The 19,051-nt window shown below is 41.2% G+C and overlaps 3 protein-coding genes and 1 non-coding gene across 5 annotated transcripts; 3 read left to right on the top strand and 1 right to left on the bottom strand.

Annotated features, from left to right (window-relative positions):
* Window positions 1-2,777: 2,777 nt before the first annotated feature.
* Window positions 2,778-7,360, bottom strand: nmur3 (neuromedin U receptor 3). Of its 2 annotated transcripts, none has more exons than XM_088423687.1 (3): window positions 7,261-7,360; window positions 4,597-5,677; window positions 2,778-3,339 (listed from the first exon to the last, which is right to left on the bottom strand). In XM_088423687.1, exons 2-3 carry the CDS (start codon window positions 5,450-5,452, stop codon window positions 2,933-2,935), a joined length of 1,263 nt encoding a protein of 420 aa, XP_088279813.1. In that variant the 5' UTR covers window positions 5,453-5,677; window positions 7,261-7,360; the 3' UTR covers window positions 2,778-2,932. The 2 variants fall into 2 exon arrangements, with proteins under 2 accessions (XP_088279813.1, XP_088279814.1); XM_088423688.1 differs by lacking the exon at window positions 7,261-7,360 and adding an exon at window positions 6,384-6,470.
* Window positions 7,361-13,147: 5,787 nt separating this feature from the next.
* Window positions 13,148-14,290, top strand: LOC148419467 (guanylin). Its single transcript, XM_088423961.1, has 3 exons — window positions 13,148-13,238; window positions 13,317-13,506; window positions 13,956-14,290. Exons 1-3 carry the CDS (start codon window positions 13,164-13,166, stop codon window positions 14,012-14,014), a joined length of 324 nt encoding a protein of 107 aa, XP_088280087.1. The 5' UTR covers window positions 13,148-13,163; the 3' UTR covers window positions 14,015-14,290.
* A 1,190-nt stretch (window positions 14,291-15,480) lies between these two features.
* On the top strand, window positions 15,481-17,357 carry LOC148419468 (guanylin-like). Its single transcript, XM_088423957.1, has 3 exons — window positions 15,481-15,846; window positions 16,668-16,860; window positions 17,182-17,357. Exons 1-3 carry the CDS (start codon window positions 15,778-15,780, stop codon window positions 17,250-17,252), a joined length of 333 nt encoding a protein of 110 aa, XP_088280083.1. The 5' UTR covers window positions 15,481-15,777; the 3' UTR covers window positions 17,253-17,357.
* Window positions 17,358-18,276: 919 nt separating this feature from the next.
* Window positions 18,277-18,348, top strand: trnap-agg (transfer RNA proline (anticodon AGG)). Its single transcript has one exon. It is a non-coding gene; the product is annotated as a tRNA-Pro (tRNA).
* The last annotated feature ends 703 nt before the right edge of the window (window positions 18,349-19,051 follow it).

Genomic DNA, 19,051 nt, shown 5'->3' on the forward strand with positions numbered 1-19,051 from the left:
AACCATTGTACTCACACCACCTCTTAAGCTTCATCAATTTGAAATGGGGAGCAGAGTGAGCAGACATTCTCAGATTTGTCAGAACCTTAAGCCATTTGAAGTAGGGCTGCGACAGTTAAATGTGGAGAAAAAAATGAACCTCTTTGAATTCGCTCAGTCAAACGAGCCACAATCAGAAGCAGGTGTCCTCGGCAGATAAGTGACGCTATCATCATTTCTAGCGGTGGCCAAGAAAAGAGAGGTCAGAAAGCCCTTTCATTATTGCTTGCACTTTCAATTCTAATTATTGTTGCTTTACACGTCATGTAATGAGCATCCTGAAATAGCTGCGCATTGAAAATGTGTTTTTTTTAGTGCCATTTTAATATGTTTAAATTACACAGGCGTGTACCTAATAGTGAGGGCCAGTCAGTGTTTGTTGTATTTGTGACTGGCTTATTTTATGTGAATCTTACATAAGGTAAGAGTATTTAAATGGTAAATTACTCTCCAAACAGATTCGTGTCGAATATTTTTGACATGAACGGAGAGGTTTCTGCCTTTGCTCTGCTGGCTCTTTGCGGCGTAATCCCTGAAAATGGACTTCAATTCAATGTGACCCCCGACACCGCTCGGATTATTCATATAATACGCTGTTGCGCAGGTCGACACTGCTGCCGCGGCTGACGGACCCGAGAGGACAAAAATAACTTTCGTAATAGAAACGTTTACATTTAACCTTTTCTTTTCCGCTGCCTGGCCATCTGGGCCACCAGGAAATGGAAAAAATACTGAAAATGTCATCTGATAGAAATGAAAAGGAAATGTTGAAACCACAGGGTAAATTGTCAAGCTTTTCAAAACGGTCTGCATCATACAAAAATGAGAACAGATGTCTATTCCATTGGTTTATGTCACACAAGGGGAATATGTCTCACGTAGTACCAAGACTCCCCTGTGAGAGGCAGCACTGTGCCAGCAGTACACTGCCAGAGTAGTAGTAGTAGAAGACAATATGCTAACTATTAATTGAGCCAAAAACTCACTGCCTTACATAAGAATGGTTCCTGAGTCTGGGACTGGTAGCCATCTCACGTTGCCATTTGTTAGTGACAATTTGTTTTGTTTTTAATTTCATTTTTTTTTTTGCTGAACACACTGTTATCTGTGTTTTGCGCTAAGATGCCTGAATTGAGTAGTGAGAGCCTCTCAAAAATGCACCCTGATCTCTCAGAGTATATTATCTCAGGCGCGGCCTACATGTGGCTGAGTTTCTTGCAAACAGGAAGTAAATGTCTCCGGTTTGCCCTGTCTGCTATATGTGCCCATTTTTTTTCCATTAAAACCGAAAGTCTCAAAAACTCCAAAATGGAGTTTTGCCAAATTCTCTGGATCTGTGTTTGCGTGTAGCAATCATAAAACAGAGGTTTACGTCGTCGCTCTACAATATTTCCTGCCAAAGATGCAGACGCCGATGACGTTAGGAGATGGAAGTTCTTTCAACTAGGGCTGAATTTGGCGACACTCGCTTTAATTGAGAGCAGTCAGTCGGTGACTGTGAGGGGGAATATATATTAGGTTGTTATCATTATCTGCTTATTTCTTGTCTAAATCTCTGGATTTAGGCTACAATATTGCTGCCACAACAAATTAGCCCCTTCACAGTGTCTATCTATATACTAAGTGTATTTATACTAATACATCCACAAACACATGAACCTGAAGCTATTGAGGAAGAATTATCAATCAATGATCAGCCCTGACTTGCTCATTTTTATCACAAGGGATAAAAAACACTTGCCCAATAATATGTCATGTATGTACACCAACTGCATTCATAGGTATGTACAAAAAAAAAATCATATAGCAGCGACAATAGCCCCATTGAGACTGCTTCGACATTTATTGATGTCTTGTATACGCACAACTCCCTTTCACCATTTGTCATATGACTGCACAGCGATCACAAGCAGTCAAAAATGCAAGCTCGGGAAAAACATGACATATGGGACCTTCCAAACAAGGGGGACAATTCCAAACTGATCCATCTATGCTCCTTTTTGTCTGCTTGTCATTTTTTTTTCAGCCAGGGAGCAGCAGGTGGAAACTTAGGTGGAATATGCAGTCAGCTTTTAGACAAAACCAATTACATTAGGCAAATAAAATTGCCCCACACACCCTCATCTAAGTGATTGTGCAGAAGAGTCGGATATGAATAGCGAGCAGGATCATGGCAAGCACATTTACATTAGCATTAAGAAAAGAAAAAAGAAAAGCTCATCCGCCCTTGTCCAAATGTCGTCTCCCTCAGTTGTCCTCCAGTCTCCTTTGGCGTCCTGTGCCTCAAGCAGTGTTAATTGAGTTGAGTCCACATCAGATTTTGTTGTGATGACGTTGCAGGCCCCCGGCTTGGGAGCTTGATCAGCAACCAAAGACGCTATATTATTCCAGATAAGCACTATACGCAACTACGCTATATGGAATAAGAAATAAAAACTTTTTCTTCATGTGAAATGAACATGATGATTACAAGTACCACTTTACAGGTGCACATTATGTCACATGTTTTGCCGGTTTTTCTTGTTGATTACCACTTTTATCTTTTATCAGCGACAGAACACACACACACACACAATACATGTACAGTATATGTATTACGCCTCGTCAGTTATCCATGATAATCGCCACCAAATGTGCAACAGATAAACAGACCAAGCAATTTTATATAATATATATATATATATATATATATATATATATATATATATATATATATATATCAAAGGGTTTGAACCAACCAAAAAGAAATTGGACACAGGCTGGAGTGTCTTCCATGTTGTCTTTTTGTGTCACTCCCGTGATTGACAGGTGACGAGTACAAGTAGCATGACATAAAACGATTGTAAATTTCTCTTTTAATCCCATAAGACATTGGATCTATTGGAATGTTATTTCAGAACATTGAAGTCTTGTAAGCCGTCTCTTGGCAAACACTAGAGAGTAAGGTGGCGTCCAGTCCCCTTGTCTTCGACGGAGGCAGCAAGCGGATCAAGGAATCCTGACCTCCGATCTGGACCCTGGAGCCAGAGAGGACCAGCGAACTCTTCGGGGGCGGCGGTGATTCCGGTTCCTCGACCCGTGAGCACACAAGGTCACGAAAGCACTCGCGGAAGCGCGTGGAGATCAGGCTGTAGATGACGGGGTTGACGGCAGAGCTGAGGTAGAAGAGGACCCCCGAGAGGATGTGGACGTACTGGTAGATGTTGTGCATGAGGTCGGTCCACTGGCGCACCGAGCTCCACAGCAGACGCTCCATGTGGAAGGGCGCCCAGCACATGCCAAACACCGCCACCACAATTGCTGAAGGATGACGAAAATAGTTAGTTTGTAAAGAATCTTGGAAAACGGCAATTGTTCCTATCTAGGTTGACAAATCGCCTTTCGTTTTACTTACTAAAGTACACTGTCTTTGCTGTGTATTTAACAGCAGATGGGGCTTTGGTACAAACGTCACCTGAAATCTGTTTGAGCTGTGAAGCTCAATGGAAACACCTCTTCAAATAGCAATGATCCATAACATGCATCGTATTTTTGTCTTTTGCGTGCATGCCTTGGCAATGGCGGCGTGGATTACGAGATAAAATCCTGATGCTCCGCCGTTAAAGCACGTTTCGCCCAAAATCTGATACCCCCAAATTTTAGGGAGTTATGTATGTGCGCAAAATTCACCTTAGATACTGAAAAATGATGGATGGATGGATGGATGGATGGAGGGGGGTGCAGTACACACATTGGCTTTTGTGTCCAATTGAGATCCTCTGTAAAAGTTGAAGTTCATTTTAGGGTTATACGGAAAATCCATCCTGCCCAATATCCCAAACTTTCTCCGGGTACAGTTTGTGCAGACACAACTTAAATTTACTTCAATCAATCTTAATCAAATTGATTTGCAAAGCCCTTAATCACAAAAGAGCCTCAAAGGACTTCACAAGTGGGACACAGAGAGCTTCAATGATATTTGCCCAGGGGTGGCCAAGTCGAGTCCTCGTGAGCCACGATCCAGCATGTTTTCAATTAAACCATCAACAAACACATCTGATTCATATGAATAACTCATCAGCGTGCTTTGCAGAATCCTGACGATGATCATTTGAATCATGGAAAACAATCTGGATTGTGGCTCTGGAGGACCGGACTTGGCCACCCCTGATATTCCCTGAAGGAAATATTCAAAATTTCATTTGGAGGAAAATAAGAAACCTCGAGAAGGGGCCTCAATTAGGATGGCACCCCTCCCAGGCTCAATAGACTGCAATATATGCGGAGGAAACATTTTGACTTCTGCTTTAAAGGGTTCAAACACCAGGGTTGCAGGAGCTAAGCGTTCGTCCGTCAATGGTGTTTTGCACTATTTGTTAGCACTAAGCTAGCCAGGGCATTTTTCTGACAATGCCGTTTTTATATGACACAGCATTTAAATGTTTAGTTTGACTGTTAACTTCATCTGGAAGTGCCTCTTTTTATAATAATTGTTTACTGTCTGCTAAAGCGCCCTTTGTAAAAGCGTGTCTCTTATTTTGCAGCACATTAAGAAGCAGATTGAAAACAACAACTCACAAAGCATCTTGACGACTTGCGTGCGCCGACCGCCTTCGTCGTGGATGCACACGCGAGTGTCGCTGCCCCATTTCTTCCCGTAGTTGCCCCGCCTCTGGCTTCTTTCCCTGCCCAGGTGCAAACCCATCACCAGGTAGAGCACGCTGATCACCATCATGGGGATGAAGAAGAAGCAGACGGTGGTGATCTGCATGAGCGTCTGGTACATCCACAGCGGCTTGAGCACGGTGCAGATGGCAGACTCCCTCATGTGACCCGGGAGGTAGAAGATACCGTGCAGGGACGTGTTTGGTACGGCGCACGCCATGGACGCCGCCCACACGGCACCGATGACCTGCTTGGCGTGCCTCTTGGTGGTTAGGTAGCGGGTCTTCAGAGGGTGCACCACGGCGATGTAGCGCTCCACGCTCAACGCCGTGACATTGAGGATGGACGCGAAGCAGACGGTCTCGAATATGAAGGTCTTGAAATAGCAACCGCCGGCTCCAAACGGGAATGGGTAGTTCTGCCACAGGTCGTAGATCTCCATCGGCATCCCGAAGGCCAGCATAAGAAGGTCGGACACCGCCAAGCTGACCAGGTACAGGTTGGTGGGATTACGCATCTTTTTGTGTTTGGCCACCACGGCGCACGTCAGAAGGTTCCCGCTCAAGCCCACCAGAAAAATGAGCAGGTAGACCCCGGCCACCGGGAGGAAAAATGGAGACTGTTTGGGGCCGAGGATGTCCACAAGGTTGATTTCGGTGTAGAAGCTGCTGTTGGAAGTGGCGTTACCCGCTGTGGAGTTGGAGGACATGCTGGCGTTTCGAAGGGATTTGGAGATGTTGGAGAAGGAACCTTGGCAAAAGAAATCCATCTCACGTCGAATAAAGGAATGGAATTAATCGGTCGCTCGCACGGAACTGTTTCAAACACACTCAAATAAGTTGGTTCTGGATGTTCTCCTTCATCAAGGTCATTTGTTTCTCATTGCATTGGTTCAATTGCAACTGGACTGATGCGGTTGTCTTTGAAGATGCTTCACTCTGTCATCCAAGGAGTCTCCATCAGGTTCCTCTTTCATTGCATGAACTGCTGAAGCCTATTGCGGTTAAGAAGTGAAACATCTAAGACAGTCCTTTCCAAGCAGTGTGACAAATGGTCAAATTTCTATTCATTGGGAAAATGACTTATAATAAGTAATGTGTCTTTGCCTTGACGATGATATCCTCGAAGAATTTGGATTCATCGAGGTCCTATTCCCTCCGCCAAAAACCACCCCCTTCTCCAATCCGAACTTTAAGAAGCCGTATATGTTAAAGTTATGCGCAATTTACTTCATATTGTTTACAGAATTGTTTTTCTGCCGTTTTCGCTCCTCCTCCTCTGCCAATACTTTTGGATTTTGTCTCACTAGGAGGGTAAGGTTCCACATTGTTTTGGCACAAATTAGATCATTTACATTATAAACTGGACTCAAGGTACGAAAATCAATCACTATGAGAAAAACATCCCCAGACAAATTAATTTTGTATCTCGAGGTTATTTCGAGTGCTTCGACGGACGCAAATGATTTGCCGTGCAGACCCCTGAAGGGGACAAACTGGATACAAATTTATAAGAATAAAATTGAATTTTAGTCTTTGATTGCTTGCCATTTTGCCTTTTGTTCCAACAATTTACTAAAATGTCACCTTAATATCCAAATACAAGAAGCCCAAGAAAAAGTAACTCGCCTGCCTTCAGAAGTTTCTCGAAAGGAATGTTTGATTCCTGCTACAAGTTGTGCAATAAGTGATATTTCAAACCTTGTTTTCATTCTCTGACTTCAAGATGAGGGTCGCAAATTCAAAGCATGTCTCGATCCTGCTGTTTTCATTTTCTCCACCGTGCCGTCACCTTAATACAGTGGTGCGAAAGATGATTTCAAACATTGGCTTGCAGTCCCTATTATTGATTGAGCAATAAATTTGTCATTGCCGCTGTCAAAACTATGGGAATGTCCAAAAATCAATTTTTTGCGCTCATTAGTCTGCTCACATTCTTGCCTAAGGGCGTCAGGTTGCTCCTAAGCCTAACAAGCATATTTTTGTGACGTGGCCGGAGAGTGCAAACCCCACCTCAGAAGGCGGGTGCAGAGAGTCGAACCCAGAACCTCGGAAGCGTGAAATAGGGCATGCTCACCACATGCGATGCGCCGGCAAAGACGGCACGAAATCACTGAAAGCGTCTCTTGTTGTCGCAGCAACAATTGCAGATGAGTACTTCTTAGCTCCGGGGGAAATTCGAGCAAAGAAACAATCCTGCTTTTTTTCTTGGTCCAACTTAATGAGAAGAAAGGGAAACTGTCTGATGCTGGAATTCCAGATTAGCTTTCCCCGTCGCGCTAATGAGCTTCAAATGCGTTCTATCAACTGAAGATTGAAATTAGATGTGCCGCTCTGATGAATGCCAATCACTTCTTCCTTTTCCGCCTCAAAGTCAATTACGTCGCCTAATACGCGACTGACCCTTGACTCTGTTGAATGTCAAACTCATCCTGGAATGTTGATACAGTGCTTTAGATCATTGCTGCTTAATTATCAAAGAATAGTACTTATGTTACCCCTGAATACCTTTAAGCCATCAATAAAAGAATCATCTAGATAGGCAGTGATCAACAGAAATTTATGAATGAAAACATACCTTCTAATCCCGCAGCTCCGCAAAGCGCCTCGCTTTGACGTGCACGCACGCAACGGTGAAATAACTGGCGGCAGGAGGAAGAGGCAACGGTGCATCCTCCGTATCTATAATGTGGTACCGAGGAGAGAGAGAGGGAAGGAGGAGAGGACGGATGTGGTGCAGGTAACCATAAAAGATGCATGAGCAAAATAAAGCCGACGTCGAAAGGGTCCTTTCAATACAAGCGATATTCAGAAAGAATAAAAGGATCGTGTTTTTTGGGACTTGTGTACAAAACACCGCATTCTCCAGAATGGCATACTGAAGCAACAGGTGATGCTGCATAAGGCCAATCAGAAGCCTTAAGCAAGTCATTTTATTCACATTAATTTATTCTTTTTTTCTATTTTTTTAAGTGCTTTATTTGCGTACTTTCGAGGTACACTGATTAATTTTCCTGTCATGACTTTCTGGCGCACCCGTTGAGTATTTGCGGCTCATTAGGTCGCGTCAAAGTGGAGAATGCGGCACTAATCTTAAAATCCTGTAATGTCCTTTGAAGACTCTTTTTTTTCATTACATGATTCATGTTGGATGTTTTTTGAAAATCTTAGTACAGAATTGTGGAGAGTATTCATCATCACCACGGACGTCGGGCAAAACATTTCAAACTGTTCAAAGATGATATAAGGTATGGCCTCAAGGTGCTGGTCTAGGTGCTACGTTGAAGCAATATTTTGAGGTTAGACATGGTTTTGGCCTGAGCATTAAATCTGCAAACAATGTGAATGTTTTGGCAATTAACTAAGGCTAGGTTCTTCCAAAAAAAAAAAAAAAAATCAGTGAATATCCACTGTACTATGCTTAACTCTACAAACAAGGCAAAGTTGAGTTTTACATGATACCATATGACCATTAACAGAATGACCTCGCCGTTTTCTATTTGGGTGATCCTTGGCCATACTACGTGACCGGATCTGTTTTACACATATTGTAATTACCGTATTTTTCGGACTATAAGCCGCGACTTTTTCATCACGATTTGAGCCCTGCGGCTTATAGTCCAGTGCGACTTATCTGCTGGTGTTTCCCACCAGTCAAACAGATGGAACACCTATGAAATTGAACTGAAAAGATGTGAATCAACGGCTGTGCTCAAATAGTTTTAAAATGAATTATTACAAATATTTTTAAAAAATGTCTTGTATAAAAGTTTAGGACGTGTAAATTTGATACACAGTATACAGTACATATCATCGCATTTATAAATTTATGATTGTATACATGATTTAGTTGCAGTGTGTGCAATGTTCACTAAAAAAATTGACATCTATATGTATATTATTTGGACTGACCAATTGTATATATTAGGGGTGGCCAAGTTTGGTCCCCAAGAGGCATATTCCAGTCTGTTTTAGATGTTTCTCTCTTCAAGCAACATACCGATTAGCTCATAAGCATGCGTCGCAGAATTATGATAATGACCCTTATCATTTGAATCAGGTGTGTTGCTTGAAGGGAAACATCAAAAACACGCTGGATCATTGCTCTTGAAAATTAGACCAGGCCACCCCAGGAATAGTTGAAGAAAAAAAAAGTAATTTACCAAAATGGGACTCATGAGGTTTGGTCCTCATCCAGTGAAACGTAGTGATAGTCACACAAAACAGTTCCGTATTACTTCAAAACATTTGACTAGAGGCTCCTTACTGTATGAATTAAATTTTATCTTGTTAATGTGTGTGTAGAGATTATCTGCCTGTTGTTGGTGTATGAAGTTGTGAAAATCAGTCCAGTTAGTCTCAACAAAGGAATGTTTGGCCTTTCAAATCTGCGACAATATGTTTGCAAATCACTTCTTTTTGTCCGAGTCAAGCCCAAAAAAGGAGCCCTAAAACGTGGATTCGATTCTTCCAACATTCTCATCTACTTCCATAGAAGTCCCTGTCAACATTTGAAATATTATCCTCATGTGAAAAGCGCTGCTTAAGTGATGATTTATGAAACAGTTAAATACAATACAAGCCGTGTGAAAATACAATAAGCAAAGCTCTGGGTTTTGTTGCCTCCATAAAAGCATTAAAATATGAAATCAGTCACATGGGAACGCAGACTGCCTGGTTCATTTTTAACATCATCTGACCTTGACCACTTTTTGTCATTTTGACTCGGTCGATTGTAACCAAGACGATGCGCTGTTACTGACAAATAACCAACGCTCTAAAGTGTTTTATGGGACGACGTGACGCACAGTATTTCATCACTTTTGCAAAGTTCAACTGTCTTACAACAGTAAATATATAAAAAGGGGGATGCTGTCCATATGTTCTTTTGTTACACTTCCGTCAATGGTTATTTTTTTTTATTATGCTTATGCTTTTAGATGCTCTTTCAACATGTGATAGCAAATAAATACAAGGTAAATGGTAGTTTTCTATCTATCTATCTATCTATCTATCTATCTATCTATCTATCTATCTATCTATCTATCTATCTATCTATCTATCTATCTATCTATCTATCTATCTATCTATCTATCTATCTATCTATCTATCTATCTATCTATCTATCGATCGATCGATCGATCTATCTATCTATCTATCTATCTATCTATGCATACAAAACAGTGATAAGTGAATTCCACAAGCAGGCTTCATAAAATGGTTCGATCCTCGCCTGTCTTTCTTTCCCAGTGATCTAATAACCATGTTACGGAGTCAGAACGGGCACGTGCGTATTTTTGGTCACAAACGTTTTTTTTTTTTTTTCTTTCACAACACACAGCATACGACAAACGGTGCGCCAAAGCTGCTAACTTTCTCTGAGTCTGCGCAGCCCCAAGCCCCTCCACCCTGCTAGCATACCGAATTTATTGAAGGGCCCGCCGGCCCGAGTTCATTGCTGTTGTCGTACTCGGGAGCTACAGGGGGATTCTTTCTTCGGAGCTGAAATTGCCCTTCGGGTTAACAGCAGTCGCACGTCAAATAAACTGTAGCCTGTAGCCAATAAAACAAGACGACTGAAAGAGGTCTCAATGCAGCAGTTATCTCCATCGATCCATTTTCTATCCCCACAAGGTTGCCAGGCTTGCTGATGCCTATCCCAGCTGATTTTGGCCACTAGGCGGGCGACACCCTGAACTGGTTGTCAGCCAATTGCAGGGCACACAGAGACAAACAACAATCCACGCGCCTAATCACTTCACTGTCCAATCCACCTGCCATGCATGTTTTTGGAGTGTGGAGGGACGGCGGAGAGAGAACCCACGCGGGCTCAAAGACAACACGTCATCTCCACACAGGGAGGCCAGAGCCAGCTGGAGTCGAGTCAGGTCCCTTAAATGCGAGGCTTCACTGGGAAGTTGGTAACGTTACCTCGAGACCACTTCCTGCTTGCCAGCTGTTTTTGTTTTCCTCCCCCCCTCCATCTTGCTTTACAACGCAAACTAGAATGGCTATGAACACACCTGCTGATAATTAAAAGTCATGAATTTACTTGCGGTCAGAGCAAGTGTTGCTGCTGTACCTTTCTGCGCAATTATTGGACATTGTAATACATTGGTATTGACTTGTTCACGCCATGCATACACACACAAACACACACGTGCATACACACACACGTATACAAACCCACTAGACATTGGATTCAGTCAAGCTCCTTTTAGTAGTTAAAACTATTTGAAATTTGTCATAATTTTCAAGAAAGTAGCTTCATACCAGAACCTTATATTATACTATCCTGTGCATGAGCATTTGACCACATAGCTGGATAAAATAAGCTTATTCTAATCTTCTATAGGTTCAAGATTTGCATTTCTGCTGTGGAAATGAATTCCATTTTCCGGGACATTACGGGACGTTCTCCAAGAGGTATATAGGATTAATGGAGAGCACTAAGATACCCGCCTGAGGCCTGATTCTCAGGATTCCACACACACGGCGGCAATGCCACTCGATGTTAGGTGGGTAATCTGTTTCTCAAGTTCTCAACGAGGGTTGAGGTTTATGGTGGTGTCAAATTTGTTCGAGCGTTCTAGAGCCACAGGGCTTGCCGGCGCCTATCTCAGCTGGCTTCGGGCAGTAGGCAGGGGACACCCCCAACTGGTTGCCAGCCAATCCCGGGGCACACAGAGACAAACAACCATTCACACACCCAATCACACCTAAGGAAAATATAGTGTGTCCAGTTCACCTGTGTGACCATGCAACTAAACAGCTAATACCTGTAGTGAGTCGAAAATTACTTTTGAACTGGCTGCTATGTTATTTCACCCTCGTGGCCTCATTGTTGCCAAATGTTGTTTTCCTCCTCCGCCCACTTTGGTTTACAACACAAACTAGACTGGCTTTGGACCCACCTACTGATAATTAAGCTATAAATTGACTTGCGGTTGATGTAAAAGTGTTGGATCCATGCGAGTCCGCATGATTGTTCCATGCCGCTGCACTGGCCAATTATTGGATTTACATTCGCAATGACTTATATAAAACAGACAGACATTAAAACCACATCAGCAACCACAAGTAATCATCTATCGGCCTGATCAATGCAGGTGACTAATAAGAAGTCACTAGAGGAACATTACTCTAATTATTTGGGGCAAAGCATCTATCCTGACTCATTTTCCATAGCAGATAAGTCAGTCACACCTTTGCGGTAATTGTTTGTAGTTTATCTAGAAAGCCGGGAGATCATTAATCTTTGATTATATTACAGTAGGAACTCGACGCACTGGTACCGGAGTGGTACATGGTGCAGCCTTATAAGTTTTAACATTAACAACGCTAATGCTAACGCAACAAAATAGGTATGCTGACGTGCTCTACCTCAGCCAGTGCCAGCCTTATAATTTGGTCTACAAAAAAATTGTTCTGCAGGGTCACAGCATCGCCCACAAAAACCAAATGTTTTTTTATGATGTGGGGGTATTTTGATGTTGCTGAATATGAAAATCACATGTTTTTGGATAGCTCTATATTTTTTCCAAACATTGCATGTTTTTGCTGATTAAAAATGTTATGGTTAAATGAATGAAATGAAATGATCCTGAAGCATTTTTTTCTTTTTTTTTCTGGGGTGGTGAGAAAGACTGGCATTTGAGAGTTGTAATAATCTCTTTATGACTATTATATAATGTGTTTGAGCTTGTCAAGTTTATAGCTTCGGACGTGACTGTAAAAAAATGTAGGCTTCACAACCATGTCAAAACTACTGTATCTGATAAGAACAGAAAAAAACGGTGCCTCTTGACATGTTTCCTGTGACGTTTAATTATATGTAGCTTAACTTTTCTGGTTAAAGGCAACGGGTCAATATTCAAGATTCAAGAGTTTTATTGCCATATGCATCTAGATACTACAAAATGAAATTCTGGTCACTTCCCAGCGTAACAAATACACATGTTGTCAAATTGAATCTGTCGGTGAATAAAAAAGGTATTTATGTTTGGTTTGTTTGGTTTTCCGCAAACATTTACAATGCGGGGAAAATGTGCTTTCCAAATGGGGTCCTTGACTCCAAAAAGTTTGCGAATCCCTCCTCTTCGGCCCCGCCAACCGTTTTTGTCGAAAGTTTGTCTTCCTCGGCAACAGTAGTCAAGGGGTGAAATATGAAATTCATAAAATAGCCAGCTGCAATAAACTACATCCTGTGTACTCAAAAACTTTTGACGTACAATACGTCAGCGAACGAGGCATGATTATTGACACGGGAGGCGTTTCTAACTAAGGCCGCGCGTAAGAAGCAAAGCGTGATTTATGAATTGCCCTTTTACGGCCCGTAAAAAGCAAAACGCTATTCATTAACCTGTGAGAAAACTTTGCTCCCATTGGCCGCACCTTCAGTCACATGACAGCATCAGGGTTTAAAAAGCTGTCTCTGACCTAGAAGAGCAAGCAGATACGGCCAAGATCAGCATCGCAGCAATGAAGATCACACTGGTTTGCATCGCCGCCCTTGTTCTGGTTGCGGGCCGGACCTCCGAGGCCGTGCAGGTGGAGGTAAGTGTGGCGCTGAGGATGATAGCCATCCTCATCGCGTAGCCGGACCTCAAAGTTTTTCCTGCGCCCCCTTGGAAGGAGAACGGCTTGTCCTTCTCCTTGGAGGCCGTCAAGAGACTCCAAGAGATGTACGAGAGCATGAGGGCGCCGCTGCAGAACCCGCGGCTGCGGGCCAGCTTGCCGTCCATGTGCGAGGAGCCCATGCTGCCCCAGGAATTGCTGCCCCTGTGCAAGCAGAAGGGGGCGTCGGCTTCACTCGCCAGACTAGGTAAACGAGCCTGTTACTTTTCATTTCTTTACACATTCGTATGCACATTCAAATCCGTGGACAGTTTTGAATCCATGATGAACCTAAGCAAACATTTGGTAAGAGAAGCATTGGCGCATCCTGGACCTACTGACTATTTTGAAAATGTTCTCATTCATCCCCACATGGTTCATTTTTGAATGTTCGGAAGCAAGGCACTCACAGTGATGTTTAATTTGCTATTTTAACAATTTTATAAATAAAACGTAATAAACATTCCATAAACTGTCACAGCACATACAGTCATGGATATTATGTAAGAATAACATTTGAAATTAAACTGACCTTTTTCACAACATCCCACACCTGGGATTGCTAAATGACTGTAGATGCTAATTGTGATGCTAACGTCAATGCTATACTAATAGTGATGCTAACGTCAATGCTAACCGTTCTCCCCTTTGTTGCAGCCATGGTGCCGCTGGACATCTGTGAAATTTGCGCCTTTGCTGCCTGCAGCGGCTGCTAAAACTAGACACAAGACCCAAAGCCTTTTTTTTTTTTTCAAACTTGTACTTTTAATGTACCATTTCCTCTATTTGAACATGAAAACTGTTTTTTTAAAAGAAGAAATATGAAGAAGACTCAAAGGAGAATCAATAAGAAGTTTCTAAGCGTAAGCTGTTACTTAAAAAATATTTTTGTCATTGGTTTTTTTATTCAAAATAGTTTTGTTACATTTCTATCCAAATGACCTGAAAATATATTTTTTCTATCTATTTAAAACGTCCTCTTCTATGTTGTTGTTTTGAATAAACGTGTGTATTGCAAGTCACGTACGCGTGTGTGTGTTTCAAACGCCACTTGATGAATGAACGAGAACAAGCACTTTTTTATTTCAAAGGGAATATTTGCACTCTCTTGACACATCTATTCAACTTACAAAGCACACGTGCACACACTGATAAACATGTTTTCTTCTTTTTCACTTTGTATAAGGTTGGATGAGTTATATAAGATCTGAATGATAAAATGAAGAATGAATCTGTATGATTTTATTTTCCTCATGTTACAATTTTTGTAATAGCATATCCTTATTCTTGTAAAATGATTATTATCATTCATTCGCTTGTGATGGCCCAGGGGATTTCACAGGTTTTTCAAATCTCAGACCATCTCCCCCGAAGGTGATCAGGTCCCAGCTTGTGCCCTGGAAGCCAAACATTATATTCACAAGTCCATTTTTTGTGTACGTTCACGATACATGTAAAGGGACAGCTTTTTTAATATTAAAGACTACTCTCATTTCTTACTTTTTCCTCCACATTCCATAAACATTTCTGACATTCTATCATACATTTTAATTGCAACCCTAATTCTCGGGAATATTCCCTTTTTCTCACAAAATTCCAATTTTCATGTTATTAGGTAGGCGCAATGATAAATGAATGATTCATCAATACAAGATTGACCACCGTTTTGGTCAACGATTCATCGTTTAAAGCCGTTGTTTGACTTAGTCGTCCATAAAAGCGGACCGATTATCTTTGCGTTGAGTCAAATCAAGACAAGAGCAAACGATCAACATCGTTGATGATGGACCAACCGAGGCTGAGCCATAACCAACACACACGGTAGTTGTGATTTTTTTTTTGTGACGAATGTACTATTTTTAAAAGAGGGAGAAAAATGATTCAAGCAACAAATAATCGACAGATTAAACGATGACTAAAATAATCATTAGTTGCCATCTTATTCATATGTCTGCAATGAGGTTTTTTTCGGCTCATTTTTCCGGTAATAATACAGTATTTGGAAAATGCTCTTAGGTATGTGTTTTGGGGTTTCCAATCAATCAAGTTGTCCATGCGTCAGTGTGCAGGTGTGACCTTCAGCCGTGTTGCCCTTTTGAGTTTCTTCTTTTCTCTTGCATTTAGCATGCCAGAGCGTCTAATTCAAATGCATCGTACACGCGATGCAGCATCGGATCCACTGTGCACGCGAGAAGGCTGACATTTATGATGATGAGGATGATGATCCTTTAGATGCTAAAGTCAACTTTGAGGGGTTGAACAAAGATGCCATCAAGTCAGTTGTTGTTAGATTACTCGCTCAGTAGCAGCCAAATGAATTTTATTTACATCTCCGCACATTTCCTGGTATTAATCAATCATTGTCAGGTCTTTACACGCCTTTTATAAGCATCGGCGCTGCCCTGCAGGAGGCACACTAGAAGAAAAGTTAGCGGCCGAAAGCATCTCCCTGTTGTGTTTCTCGTCTCGTTCGCTCGTCATGAAAAGTGTGGTCTCGCTCATCTTGCTGCTGTACGTGTGCGCCACCGTCTTGTGCGTGCAGGTCAAGGTGAGTAAAACAAGCGTCTTTTGTAATAGTATCGATCTGTGATTCTATATAACTGCACAAATAATGCCATTTCTGCCAGTCTGCATTTTTCATATATTGTATGTACATGTTACATTTCCTTGTTAGTATTTGCATGTCATAATCACTTCTTGAAAACAATTGTAATGTAAGACAAAATGCTGTTTATGTCAACTGTAAGCATGATTTTTTTTATTATTATTATTGTGGAATGATGTGTTTTTTTTTAAAGCATGCTTTTTGTTGTTTTGGGGAGTATATTGAATGATATTATAAATATGACTGTATATAGCAATCTAGTGAAATTATGTCAAACTTGGAATTTTCCGGGGTAAATTTTCAGTTTGTTCTCATAAACTTACAAGTATATGATCGCGTTAGTTTTCCGCAATATTGCTGTTGCCTGCAAATATTTAGCTTGGGATGTATTTATGAATGTTGTTTTTTGTATTAACATAGAGCCACAACGCTTCATAACTGCTCCATTAACGTGACTTTCTATAACTAATGAACTCATTAATTAATGAACTCATTGCGGCCTTCAGATACAAAAACGGTATTGTGTGCTGTAGTGAAAGTGCAAGGATCAAAGTTTTGACTGATGTGAAAACAAACCGTGAGCCATGTTTGCACGGCGCATTCAAAACGTCACTTGACATTCCAGTCCGTATCCAAACAAGGTACCCAGTCCTCACATTTAAGTTTGTTTCAACCCATTTTTCTTTGACCTTATCAAGCAAAGCACACACCTGAAGTATGACTCACGCTTTATAATATAAACTCTTTTTTTCTTCTCCTCAAAGGATGGCGAGAGAAGTTTCCCCTTGGAGGCAGTAAAGCAGCTGAAGGCGCTGATGGACGAGGCGGAGGCACGTCTCGGCGCTCGGCGTGCCCACAGCGGCGCGGTGGTGGAAGTGTGCGCCGATCCCGTCCTGCCGCGGGTCTTTTATTCCGTGTGCCGAGGCCAAGGCGCTGCGGGGGTCTTCTCCAGACTTGGTAAACATCGGCCAAGGCTGATATTCAGTGGGGGGTACCAGAAATGATTAAGGAACACAAAAAGGGGAAACAGGAATTGGCCACAAGGAAGTATACAGTACTGAAATGACAATAATTGTTGAATGGAAGCGTTATGATAAATTAGACAGTTTAATAGAAGTACCCTACAAATTAAACACTGTAAAATTGCACATTTATTCTGAAAAATTATGAAATTACAACCTTTGCTCTCAAATGACAACATTTGACTCATTTTTTTTAAGTAGTAACAAGTAAAATGACACCTTTATTGTCCCAAAATAATGACTTTGTCCTTTCTAGTGAACGTCCTCAAGTCTTCGGATCCCTGTGAGATCTGCGCCAACCCCTCTTGCTTTGGGTGTCTGCAGTGAGGCTGACTTTACAATATGGAAGCATTATCCAACAGCTACTAAAACAGAATTACACTTTTGCATGTTTTCCTTTTTTTCAATGTAGTTTCCAGAATTCCAATTATTCTTTTTAATGATTAAGACTCTTTTGATGTTGGACTCGTAATTTATTGAATAAAATGTGCCTTCTTTGCATAATTGTTTGCTGTCTGTATGCATTTGACATATTCTATATCTGGTTTGAATAGCTGAACCACAGAATAATGTAATCACAAAAGATATAACGTTTGGTTTTAAGGTCATCATGGTCAGTCAGTCGGAACAGTTAGGGAACAAAAAGTAAAACTCTTCATTTCGTGTAAAAAAGGCGCCAACCTAAAGATCATTCAACATGACAGCGAAAATCATTTCCTTTAAGGAATGAGCAATGTCATTAGTTAATATTTTTAAGCTAATGATGTAGGCAAATGCAGTAACAGATTGAACAGTGGTAATTATTATCCAGAAGAATAAAAAAAACTGCAGTACTTGCTTGATACAAAGCGATATTTGTGAATGATGTGTCTTACATAATAGCAGCCCGAATATTTAAATCATGTTACATGGCTGCCCATGCAATTAGTTAAAATAAGAGATTTTATGGTTATGGGCTTATGACTTCCTATAAAGCAGCTATTTTCAAAATGGGAGCTCTCTCTAGTGGTATGCAAAATAATCACCTCACAATTCACACACATTCATAAACTCACAGTGCTTTAAACTGTATTTAATCTATTACAATGTTTCGTTTGAAAATGTTATTTGCGACCCTTGTGAGGATAAGCAGCTATAAATAATAGATGGATGGATTTTTACCTTGCAATTTTCGTCAATGCCCTAATGAGGGCAATAAGAATGAACTGGGCAATGAGAATGAACTATGCATCGTGTGGCGCTCCTTTATAATCCCGAATAAAGAATTGCCTCGTTCTTTATGAGTTTGGGTCGTACTAATCGCAAGTGGTCCTGAATGTGTTAGCTATACCTTTCTAGCATGATGACACGTGGCTCGTTGGTCTAGGGGTATGATTCTCGCTTAGGGTGCGAGAGGTCCCGGGTTCAAATCCCGGACGAGCCCATTCTTTTACTAAAACGTTTTCTGTTAATGTGGTCTTTGTTAATACCGTCTTCTTGGGGGTAAGGGCGTCACCTCAAATTCTCGTTGTTGCTTCGAAAATGCGAGGTAATCCGAGTTTTTACTTGGAGGAAAATTTTCATTTTGTGCAAGCTGCGACTGTATTCACTAAGAAGACACAATCTGCTATAGAGAAAAAAAAATAGAACAAGCTAGGGTAAACAAATATGGAAAATAAGATTCCAACAATGAATGTAGTTTAAAGGTAAGGAGATTTGACGTTCCGAGGAGGCCTGTAGTCTATTAAAAGCACGTTTCTTGTTGGGTTTGTCAATGTCGCTTTATAACCACTAGAGGGTAGCATTGGCTAGATTGTTTCTCGTACTGGTCTGCAGAAACGTTAGCGCTTAAGTAATTAATTTGTTTAGTAAATAATCTGTCATAAAACAGTGTAGTGTCTCGGGTGACAGCAAAGTGGGCTACCGGTTTAGTCTTCATCAAATAATCTTGTCCTTGTTTGGGTAAGGGTGAGTTCAAAGGGGAATTCAAGTCATAACTTTTCTTCACACTAATATGAGTTATGCGACCCCACTAGTTCAAACATTTTATTCAAATTTTTATTCTGAGTAAAGTCACATGACCAAACAAGCCATGATTGGTTATTACCTGAGCAACTGTGACATCATTTCCAGTCAGCGGCAAAATG

This window comes from Hippichthys cyanospilos, chromosome 9 (assembly GCF_059441005.1).
Source record: "Hippichthys cyanospilos isolate Australia breed blue-spotted pipefish chromosome 9, RoL_Hcya_1.0, whole genome shotgun sequence".
NCBI classification, from domain to species: Eukaryota; Metazoa; Chordata; class Actinopteri; order Syngnathiformes; family Syngnathidae; genus Hippichthys; species Hippichthys cyanospilos.